This window comes from Hypanus sabinus, chromosome 6, assembly GCF_030144855.1.
Source record: "Hypanus sabinus isolate sHypSab1 chromosome 6, sHypSab1.hap1, whole genome shotgun sequence".
Classification (NCBI taxonomy): domain Eukaryota; kingdom Metazoa; phylum Chordata; class Chondrichthyes; order Myliobatiformes; family Dasyatidae; genus Hypanus; species Hypanus sabinus.
Window position 1 is genome coordinate 101,436,044 of NC_082711.1, and position 12,400 is coordinate 101,448,443.

Sequence of the window (12,400 nt, forward strand, 5' to 3'; positions counted from 1 at the left end):
AGGTTCCATCTCCATCACACTTCTGTCCCTGCAGGAGCCGTCAAACCTGTTGTAAAGAACTTTCATGATCTGGAAGGGTTCCTCTCATTTTCTCTCTCCAGGCACTGCACCATATTCCGGGTGTTTCCAACAGTTTTGTTTTTATTCACGATAATCGGCGAGTTAAGAGAATGATAGCCTCATTGTGTTTGACGGGAATTTATCCGAGATGACGTGACGTTTGTTTTTTAAAAAAACAATTACGGTGGAACGCTGTGATCGAAGTGAATCTTCGAGTTAGGAGGGAAAGATGTCCTTTCCACCTTTAAAATGCGCCGATGGGGGGCACAGTTTCCGCAGTCTCCGCCCATATTGCCGGAGCAACAAGGATTTTGACTGCATAGTTTCTGAAGCTAATCGGAGAAGCTCCCTCTGTCCATTTTATACACTGCCGCGTTGTTACGACTTTATGTGTTAAGCTTACTGAATCGTCTTTGGAACAAAGAACTGATTTTTTTGTCCCCCCCTCTAAAAAAGCCTTTAGGGACGTCTTTAAATGTTGTATAAACTGCTGGGGGAGTAGTTTATTCTCCTTTGGACTTCCCTCGCCTTGCGATAGGCTTCTCGCTGAATGAGTGGGTGATTCGAGGGACTTCCAGGCTTGTGCACAATAGAGTGAATGTGTGTCGCGGAGGGAAGAGCGAGGTCCGTCAGCGAGTGCCCGGTGTTCTGGGGATGCTTCGCTCTGGGGCTGGTGCGATTCTCTTCGTAGCTCCGGCACTCGTCTCGTACGCTTTGTCCGATCGCTTCCCCACGCTATGGAGCTGCGCATATTTGTCATCGCAGCCGGTTCCTTTCCAAAAGCCAGGCACTTTCCAGCAAAGGCGGTCTTAAGCGTTGTTCACATTTTGGCTATCGCGGTTACAGCAAGCAGGACAGGTGGTGAGTTTGCAAACGATATTATACGTGATAGTTTCTCCACCCCTCCCCACTATATAGTAAATAACCGTGCCGCAATTTGAAAGGGAGAATATTTCATTAAATCTTTTTTTTTGTTCATCAAAACAACTATGATTGATACATTGTGCTTTATAATTAGACCTTACGGAGAAAGAACAACATAAAATAAATGAGCTATGAGGTTTTAATTCTTTCCTTTGTTTTCAATATTGTAGTTAAGAACAAATGCACTGCCGAAAAAACGAACCGTTGTTCCGAATGCCTGCTCCTTGGTCCTGAATGTGGATGGTGCTTTCAAAAGGTACTTTGATCAGTGATCTGTTGTTCTTGATGAAAAATTGCTGGCTTTTTGAGTTCCCGAGTAGCAGGAACCCAGACCGAGAGTGATAAAACAAAGGACCCAAAACGACATTAACACAAGAGATTCTGCAGATGCTGGAAGTTACATGGCTAGGAAAAGTTGACATTCAGTTTATTATTATTTGGAGGATTTAAGATATTAAACAATCGAATATTCCTTGTTAGTGCAGTTAGGTGAAGCAGTTGAAACCTGGAGTTCTGAAAAGGTACTTCATATTGACTGCACTATGGAGTTTCCCATGGATGTGAACACCACCCAGGTCATCGCTGTCTTACTAATGCTGTTCCTTCCACTGGTTCTGATTTATTTTGCTGCTTGTCTGATTTCACTATTCAGTATAGTACATTTCTGATTGGATTTCAGAAAGACAGAAACAAAAGGTATTAAGCTAATTTTTATTTTCTGACACTAAGGAAACAAGGAGGTAGTAGCGGTATCATATTCCACTGAGGCATATCTGGTGGCAATGGACAATGTGACTCTGTTGCTTGTTTGGCACTAGCAACAAAGGATGAATCGCAATTGTGCTGTTCCCATGAACTTACTCTGTAGCTCTCACTTCTGACTGGTTGCTGGCTGGGTAACAAAGGCAAAGTTGTAGGAGTCATGGAGGATTTCAATATGCAGGTCGATTGGGAAAATCATGCTGGTGCTAGATCCCAAGAGGGGGAATTAGAAGAATACCCAAGAGATGGCTTTTTTTTTTAGAGCAGCTTGTGATTGAACTCATTAGGAGAAAGGCAGTTCTGGATTGAGTGTTGTGTAATGAATCAGAGTTGATTATGGAGCTTAAGGTAAAGCTATCCTGAGAAGACTGTTTTCAAAATATGATAGAATTTACCCTGCACTTCGAGCATGAGAAGGCAAAGTCAGATGTATCAGTATTACAGTGGAGTAAAGAGAGTTCCAGAGGCATGAGAGAGGAGCTGGGCAATGTTGATTGGAAGTGGACACTAGCAGGGATGATGGCATAACAGCAATGGGTAGAGTTTCTGTGAGCAACTTGGCAGGTGCAGGATAGATGCATCCCAAAGCTAGGAATTATTCTAAAGGGAGGATGAGGCAACCATGGATGACAAGGGAAGTCAAAGATGGTTTAAAAGCAAAAGAGAGTGCATATAATATAGCGAAAAATAATGGGAAGGATTGGGGAGCTTTTAAATACCGATAAAGGTATTTAAAGGCAACTAAAAATGTCGTAAGGAGAGAAAAGAAGAAATATGAAGATAAACTAGCTAATGATATAAAAGAGGGTAACAAAAGTCTTTTTATAGATATATAAAGAGTAAAAGAAAAAAGAGTGGATATTGGACCATTAGAAAATGACTCTGGAGAGGTAGTAATGGGGGTGGGGGTCAAAGAAATAGTGGACAAACGTAATAAGTATTTTGCATCATACTGCTGTGAAAGACACTAACAGTATGCCAGAAATTGTATCTGGGGGCAGAAGTGAGTGTAGTTGTTTTTACTAAGGAGAAGGTGCTTGGGAAACTGAAAGGTCTGAAGGTAGATAAATCACCTAAGCAGACGGACTTACACTACAGAGTACTGAAGGAGGTAGCTGAAGAGATTGTGGATGCATTAATAATGATCTGTCAAGAATCATAGATTCTGAAATGGTTCTGGGGGACTGGAAAATTGAAAATGTCACTCCACACTTTAAGATGGGAGGGAGGCAGAAGAAAGAAAATTATACACCAGTTAGCCTAGACATGATACCAACTGAACAGTGACAGGCATTGAAGTTTTGTCGCTCCAATTCCCCCAAATATGGTTAGATGCCTCTGTTCCTTTAAGACTCAAGACTGCCAATTATTGCCTGCCATATTTGTTCATGGAAAGTCTGGGCGGAAAGGCCTTGCACTGAGCATGCAATCATTTCAGTTCCATTTCTTCTACTTTTTATGATTTTGCCTTTGGATGTTGTTTGTGTTGCCTTGTTCAGCTTGAGCCTCAGTCTGAGTCAGTTCTAGACCTTACTCCACACTTGGGTCCACCACCATCCTTAACTCTCACATTACAAGCCTGACTTCAGTGGTTGGAAAGATGCTGGAATCCTTTATTAAGATGAGGCTTCAGGGAACTTGCAGACACATGATAAAATGGGCCAAGATTGGCATGGTTTACTTAAGGGAAATCTTGCCCAACAAATCTGTTTGAATTCTTTGAGGAAATAACAGGTAGGATAGACAAAAGGAGGGTCAGGGGATGTTTTTACTTGGATTTTATGAAGGCCTTTGACAAGCTGCTGGGAATAAAGAGGGCTTTTTCTGGTTGGCTGGTTGGTGACTGGTAGTCTTCTGTTGTGTCTGGTGTTTAGATTGTTTCTATTCATTTTATATGTCCACTATTTCACATTGGATGATGGAATTGATGACGTTATGCTCCAGTTTGTGGATGATACATGGATAGGTGGAGGGGCATGTATTGCTGAGTAAGGAGTGATGCTGCAGATGAGGAGAATGGGCAAAGAAGTGGCAGAAGGAATACAGTGTTTGGACGTGTATCATCATGCACTTTGGCAGAAGAAATAAAAGTGTAGACTGTTTTCTAAATGGAGAAAAAATTCAAAAATTTGATGTATCAAAGGACTTTAGAGTCATCGTGCAGGATTCCCTAAAGGTTATCTTGCAGGCTAGTTGATAGTAAGGAAGGCAAATGCAATGTTAGCATTCATTTTGAGAGGACTAGAATTTAAGAGCAAGGGTGTAATGCTAAGGACATATAAGGCATTGGTCAGACCACATTTGGAGTATTGTGAGCAGTTTTGGGCCCCTTCTATAAGCAAATATATGCTGGCATTGTTCAGGGTCCAGAGAAGCTTCACAAGGTTGATTCCAGGAATGGAATGGTTAATGTATGAGGAGAGTTTAATTGTTCTGGGCCTGTTGTCACTGAAGTTTAGAAGGATGGGAGGGGGGATTGGGGGAATCTCATTGAAATCTATTGAACATTGAAAGGCCCAGATAGAGTGGATGTGGAGAGGTCGTTTCCTCTTGTGGAGGAGTCTAGGACCGGGGGCACAGCCTCAGAATAGAGATGTCCATGTAGAACAGAGATGGGGAGGAATTTCTTTAACCAGAGGGTGTTGAATCTGTGGAATTCATTAAAATGGAGAGCTGTGATGGGCAAATCATTGCGTATATTGAAACCGGAGGTTGATAGGTTCTTGATTAGTCAGGGCTTCTAAGGTTATGGGGAGAACACAGGAGAATGGGATTCAGGGAGATAATATATCAGGCATGATGGAATGGTGGAGCAGACTCGATAGGCCAAAGAGCCTAATTTGCTCCTACACCTTGATCTTAAGGTCTTAACCTAACCATTTATAACCTTGGTATCATGTTTTTGGTGCTTAGCTAAATTTTGAATCTTAATGGATGTGTTCATTCTGTTGGGTATCTGCCTGACAGCTTGCAACCATAGGGTCTGCTGCTCACTGCTAACTACGACGGATGTGATTAAGCTGGAGAGTGGTTGCAGAAAAGATTCACGGGGATGTTGCTTGGACTGGAGGGCTTGAGTGATAGGGAGAGATTGGATAGGCTGGAGGTGTTTTCCCCAGAGCAAAGGAGACTCAGCACTGATATAATACAGATTTATGAAATCACAAGGGTCATAGATAAGGTGGATGGGGAGGGGGCAGTAGGGTTAAAACTAGGGGACATTAAAGGTGAAAGGGGAGAGATCTAAAAGGGACCTATGTGGAACAGGCTGCCAGAAGAAATGGTGGCGATGAGTACAATAGTACAATGTAATGTTTTTTCAAGACATTTCGACAGGTTCATGGACAGGGAAGGTTATTTGGGATATGGGCCACGTGCAGGGAAATGAGACTAACTCAGGTTGCTACTTTGATCAACATGGATGAGCTCGACTGAAGAATACACTTCAATGCTGTTTAGCTCTATGACTGTACCAGTGAGAACTTGTACCCCTCTTTGGCAGCACGGCAGTGGAAACTGTGAGCAGTTCTAAACTCCTGGGAGTGCACATCTTGCACAAACTCTCTTGGTCCCAGGACACATCCTAAACAATCAGGAAAGCTCACCAATGCCTCTGCCTTCTGAGGAGTCTATGCACATCTATACTCACGTCATTCCTCAGATGGGCGGTGGGGAGCATCCGAGCATGCTGAGTCATTATATCATACACAAACTACACTGTGGCAGAAGGAGGGCTCTACAAGAGGCAGCCAAAACTGCCCGGTACATCACCAACTCCAGTCTACCAGCCATCAAGGACATATACACAGAAGGGTGCCGGAAAAGGGCCAGTTACATCATGAAGGATCCCACCCACCCTGCTCAAGGACTGTTTGTCCTACTCCCAACAGGGAGGAGGCTATGAAGCATCCACATCAGAGCCACTAGCCTCAGAAGCAGTTAGTTTCCCTAAGGTTGATCAACATCTCCACATCCCCCATCTCTCACCAGCAGTACTTTATCATTTCCTGTCAGTCACCTTATGTACAGACACTCCTGTGCCTAGCATCACTTTATGGACATACAATCTATCTATGTATATATGCTGACTTATGTATTTGAATTTATTGTGTTCTCTATTACATGTACTTTATCCTATTTGTTTGTGCTGCATGGGATCTGGAGTAACTGATTTTCTTCTCCTTTATGCTTGGATACTGGAAGTGACATCAAGCAATCTTGAATTTTGAATTTGTTAGGAATTTTCAGAGGGAACACTGCAAAGAAGGTGTGACTTGATCACCGACCTGATTCAAAAAGGCTGTGATTCCGATTACATTGAATCTCATGATGTCAAAAAAGTAGTGGAAGAACAAAAATATTCTCAGCTGGTCCCTGGAAAAGTCTCTTTACAACTACAACCAGGTTTGAACCAGATTATCTTTGTCTTAAAATGCTGGTGGTGTTTGAACATGTTTTTGCATTGCTTAATATCACAGTGATAATTTTAAGTTTTGTTTGACTTTAACTTTAAGTGGTGAAATTAAACTCATTACATTTATGGTCTATGTGAATAGCTGTTCATGACTTTAATGTTTTAAAATAATACTCTGCAAGTGATGGCAATTGTTATCAATGATGGGTACTTCCAATGCTACTGTTTGAATTGTAGATGACGTTCCTGTTGAACAATAGTCTTTTCTTGTACTTTAAAAAAATATATCTTGTCTTTTTTGGTGGAACAGTTATTTGACTATAAATAACAGTAAAAAAAAGACCCACAGTAACATGCTCAGAAACAAAAAAAATATTTTTGAATAACAAAAGAATCTCGTTTTATGTTGCTTCAAATATATTTCTCTTGAGCAGACTGGTTTTCATAAACTATTCTCAAACTTTTCACAAATTTAAAGATGGCTTCAACTGGCTTCCCTCCAGAGTATCTTTAACCATCAAGAGGTCTGGGTTTCAGTTTATAAATCCAGTATGCTGTGGGTGGAGTTTTGAAATTACGGTGAAGACCCCCTGGATCTCTGTACTGTGCAAAAGCTGCTTGAGTATGGAGCTACTCACAGCCTTTCTCCTTGTTGTCAGTGAAGAGGAGACAGCAGGAAGAAGATTGCTGTGAAGTCTGGGGAATCATTGTTGGTCAAAAACGTAACTACCTTAAAACTTACTCTTTTGTTTGAGTCCCATGCATTCCTTTTAACATCACTCATTTGCTACTACTAATGGGTATAGGTGGGCACAGCCTATTCCTCAACTACTAGGATCCTACACTTGTACTTCTCACGCAGTAACATATTGCAAGCAGACAGGAACCATAGCTGCTGCACTGCTGACAGTCTTTGAGAAAATGAACTGGCTGTTCTCAGAGGAAGGAACAGGGCAGTAAATAACTATTATTTTGGTTGATACTCACCTCATTCTAAGTGGCTAAGTAGTTATCATTTATGATGGACAGGATATAGGTGCTCGTTTTGAGCTAGGGGTGATGTATTCTGCTTGCAGGACTGATCGCAAGATTCTGTTTGTCTGTCAGTTTAATTCACCAGCCCTGTCCAATTCTGACCTTCCTGTCTGCAGTTACAGTGAGATGCAATTCAGGTGACGTGGCTATTTCTGTCAGTCATCATGTTGACTCAGTTCATATCTCTGTAGTCTGTCCTACTAGGTAGCTCACGCTGTCTCACCATTTACAACAGATTACAGGGATAAAGAAGCTTAATCTGCTGATCAGTGTCCCCATTAAGCCATTTCAACTTGTCCTATCACAGACACTCCCATTGTTCTAACCAGTTCCCTGGCCCTACACTCCTCTCTGGAGCATCTTGACAGTAAAGACATGCATATCAGACTATTGCTGAGTAATTACAGTTCAACCTTCAAGACTAAAATTTGAAGCACACTCATCACCAAAAGGAAAGACTTTGGAGCCAGCACCTCCATCTGCAAACGGATCCTCAGCTTCCTGATCAACACACTGGCATGCCGCAAGGTTGCATGCTCAGCCCCCAACTCTACTCCCCATACGCTCACAATTACAAGGGCAGATTCTGCTCTAGCTACATCCACGAGTTTGCGGGTGTAGTGCTCTGTATCTCAAAGAAAAATTGTGATTTGGAATTCAGGAGGTAGTTAGAGAGCTTGTCACATTGTATCATAAGAACATTTCCCCCAATGTCAATAAAACAAAAGAGCTGGTCATTGACTTCAGGAAGTCATGGTGCATGTCTAGATCAGTGATGCTGAAGTTGAGAGCTTCAGGTTCCTAGAGGTGAAAATCACCAATAGCTTACCCTGGTTTAACCTCATAGACACAATTACCAAGAAAGCTCACCAACACTGTTATTTCCTCCGAAGGATAAAGGAATTTTGATGCACCATGGAAAGCCCCCTACCTGGATGCATCACAACTTGGTTAGGCAATTGCTTTGCCTGAGACTGCAAACAAACTGTGAAGTATTGTGGGCACAGCTCAACACATCAGAGAAACTGGCCTCCCTTCCCTGGACTCTGTTGATACTTCTTCAAGCCTCAATGAAGCAGCCAACATAATCAAAGACCCCACCCATCCTGGGCATTTTTTCTCCCCTTTCTCATTGGACCTAAGGTACAAAAGCCTGAAAGCATGTACTACCAATAGACAATAGACAGTAGGTGCAGGAGTAGGCCGTTCAGCCCTTCTAGCCAGCACTGCCATTCACTGTGATCATGGCTGATCATACACACAATCAGTACCCTGTTCCTGCCCTCTCCCCATATCCCTTGACCCCGCTATCTATAAGAGCTCTATCTAACTCTCTCTTGAATGCATCCAGAGACTTGGCCTCCACTGCCTTCTGGGGCAGAGCATTCCACATATCCACCACTCTGGGTGAAAATGTTTTTCCACATCTCTGTTCTAAATGGCCTACCCCTTATTCTTAAACTGTGGCCTCTAGTTCTGGACTCACCCGTCAGCGGGAACATGCTTCTGCCTCCAGAATGTCCAATCCCTTAATAATCTTAATAATCTTTCAATCAGATCCCCTCTCATCCTTCTAAATTCCAGTGTATACAAGCGCAGTCGCTCCAATCTTTCAACATATGACAGTCCGGCCATTCCGGGAATTAACCTTGTGAACCTACGCTGCACTCCCTCAATAGCAAGAATGTCCCTCCTCAAATTTGGAGACCAAAACTGCACACAATACTCCAGGTGGGGTCTCACCAGGGCCCTGTACAGCTGCAGAAGGACCTCTTTACTCCTGTACTCAATTCCTGTTGTTATAAAGGCCAGCATGCCATTAGCTTTCTTCACTGCCTGCTGTACCTGCATGCTTGCTTTCATTGACTGATGTACAAGAACACCTAGATCTCATTGTACTTCCCCTTTTCCTAACTTGACTCCATTTAGATAGTAATCTGCCTCCCTGTTCTTGCCATCAAAGTGGATAACCTCACATTTATCCACATTAAACTGCATCTGCCATACATTTGCCCACTCACCCACCCTGTCCAAGTCACCCTGCATTCTGATAACATCCTCTTGATATTTCACACTGCCACCCAGCTTTGTGTCATCGGCAAATTTGCTAATGTTACTTTTAATCCCTTCATCTAAATCATCAATGTATATTGTAAACAGCTGCGGTCCCAGCACAGAACCTTACGGTACCCCACTGGTCACAGCCTGCCATTCCGAAAGGGACCCATTAATCACTGCTCTTTGTTTCCTGTCAGCCAGCCAATTTTCAATCCATGTCAGTACTCTGCCCCCAATACCATGCTCAAAAAGAGCTTCTACAATGCAATTCTGAAAAAAAGAGTCCTGGGTCTGATCTGGGTAAATGCTTAAATTTTCAACAAATACTGTCCAAGTTGCTGACTGTTTTCAGCATTTTAGAACATGAAACATGTATTGAGGAGGTTTTGAGAACATCCTTGAAACATTTTCTCTCTTGTCCTGCTGTGATTAAAATTTGCAGTTGTGTATTTACGTATGTCCAAAGCAGTCAGTTGTCATTAAGTCTTTGATAACCGATTTGTTGGTTTGGGAGAGGACATTAACATTAGTTTGCTTATTTTATGAATAGATTTGGAGACTTCATGGAGTTACATTTGGTAGTACATCTCTATAAATAGTCTCGGTCTCCGAAGCTGTGTTATTTCCATATTTATAATGATTAAATTTTAAATTTATATCATTAAACTTCTGCTGTTACTCATCAATAACAGCAGATTTTCACTCGTGTTGGGCAAAATGTAACCTTTCTTTTGTTAAAGTAATGATTCAGAGGCATGTTGACAATCATACCAAGTTTATTCTATGTTTAAATTACTATTCTAAAGCTGTGATGAAGTCATCAGAGAAAAGAACTGGCAAATATTTAGCACCTTCTTTATTCAACACAACAAGATATGCTAGGTATCATCTGGAAATGCTTTTAGTGGAAAGGAATTTTACATGCTAAACATCAAAGGACAATTCCATATTCACAGTTTATCCACAATGTTTCTTTGAAAGTACACACAAACTTCACACCTCCCAATTCGCACCCACAACTCAAGCATCTAAGTCAATTTCAATCAGCATGGTCTAGTCCGGGGTGGGCAAACGGTTCTAAAATTTGACAGGGAGGCCAGACCAGGAGCAGATGGACGGAGTGTTTTGGTAATACACCTCATAAGAGAAAATAAAATATCATGGGATATGTAGAAAACATGTGCTTTAATTTCAATTGAAAATGAACAAATGCATTACAACAAAATATCTGTCTTTGAAGTCCCATGGTATTTAGCTATTTATTGAAATGACTTTTAAAACACTGAAAATTAAATGAATAAAATACAGCTTTTTTTAATAGTAACAGTTATTATTTTAAAGCACTGAAAATTCTGTTATCCTTCAAGATATTATCATCATCACTCTCCTCCTGACTGTCTTTATTTCAAAAACGGTAGGAGATGGTCTACTTATTCAATTGTTCCCTGTGCCAAAACTCAACATCGACCAGCACAAGGACAGAACAGTGACAGCGCGCCAGTATGCGGAGCGCGTTATTTGATCTGGAGCGCATTTTTTATTTTGAGAACGTACGTGCACCTGCGCACTACTCATGTCCATTACTTAACAGAAATGACATGTAACATGTAAGGCTTATTGAAAAAAATATTTTCAAATGCATTTTTTACATAACACAACAAAGACACTTGTTTTTAATTTCAGTGGGAACAGTGTTGTTGGTCTCCCGTTTTAGCCAGCGCATCAAAGTCTGGATTTAGTATTGTTGTGGCGATTCTCAGGATGGATCTGAGGTGTTGATCAGTTAACTTGGATCTGTGGCTGGCTTTGTTGACGTTCATGACGCTGAACGCCTGTTCACACAAATAGGTCGAGCCGAACAAAGAGTAAAGCGCAAATGTGGAGTAATACGCTGCACCTCAATGTATATAGAGTGCATCATCTATTGGGAAAACGCCAGAATTGCGGGGAAAAAACGTTAACAAGGTTTATTAATATAATTTCATCAAGTTCTGCAGGCCGGATTAAAAAGCTTGACGGGCCGCATATGGCCCCCGGGCCGTAGTTTGCCCATGCCTGGTCTAGTCTGTGATTCAAGGTTTGCAGGAACCTTTTGTTCAGAGTTGCATTTTAAATTAAATCTACAATTTGTATTCAGATTTGCAATTGGTGGCTGAGGTCATTTGCTGACTGTAAATGTGCTAAATCGGAAAGTGCTTCCAACAGGAGATAACAAAATGAGTATTTTATTTAGTAATGAATTTTAATGTATAAAAAAAACCAGATGAGATATAATTCATTCCCTAGCAAGTATGAAAACTCTAATATTGCAAAGTTTACAATGTCTCTATTGTATCCAATTGATACTATTGTTTGGTGCTTAACAAAAATTATACCATCTATTGGAAAACAAATAATTTGCAAGTTTTAGAAAAATAAACTTGGGAGCTAACTTTAGAAAGAATACTCATGAAAAGATCTTTTGTACCATGCTGCCATAGGATTATTTGATACTCAGAAGTCAACATTGCAATCCATTGGAACCTAAAACTGGAATTGTTGGCAATCTGAAATAGATAACTTGGCTGTTCTTTTCACAAGTGTTAAACAAACTCCTAAGCATTTGCACTTTATTTCCTTTTCTGAATTATGGCCAATGCATACCTTATAACATAAACTCTACAAATGTCACAGAGCTCTAGACACCAATGGATGGTGCCAATGATCTATATTTTAAAAACAGCAATGGAAAATACTTGAGCATGTTTTACACAACTTCTGTGCCATAGAAGTAAGATTATAATTAGTTCATTATTTTGCCAGCTGTTTTATGTTGAAGAAGAGAAACTTGTATTAACTAATTAATTAAGATATTCAGAAGTGTAATGCTTCATGCCCTTTTATAACCAGAGCTAGTGTTTTCTTTACACTACAGCAGCTGCACATTCTTCTTCCATTTGAAGATGGAAGTTAACTTCTGATAAGCTGCAGAAACAAATTGGCAGGACTCACTTATTTCAAAGTGTTGCCTCCTCACTGCACATCTGCAACAGCTGAATGCTGGCTGAAATATATATTTTTTTCTTCTGTGACTTTCCGGAGATTTATATGCAGATAATTGCAATTGCGAAAATGCAGAGAATAAAGCAAGTTTATGACTCGGAAACT

At 41.0% G+C, this 12,400-nt stretch overlaps 1 protein-coding gene across 1 annotated transcript in view; it reads left to right on the forward strand.

Annotated features, from left to right (window-relative positions):
* The first annotated feature begins 269 nt into the window (after positions 1-269).
* The window catches only part of itgb8 (integrin, beta 8), a 99,664-nt gene continuing 87,533 nt past the window's right edge, over positions 270-12,400 (forward strand). Inside the window, exons 1-3 of the mRNA XM_059972674.1 lie at positions 270-921; positions 1,155-1,240; positions 5,985-6,150. Coding sequence (XP_059828657.1) covers positions 798-921; positions 1,155-1,240; positions 5,985-6,150 — 376 coding nt within the window. The 5' untranslated portion in view covers positions 270-797. The remainder of the gene's footprint in view (positions 922-1,154; positions 1,241-5,984; positions 6,151-12,400) is intronic.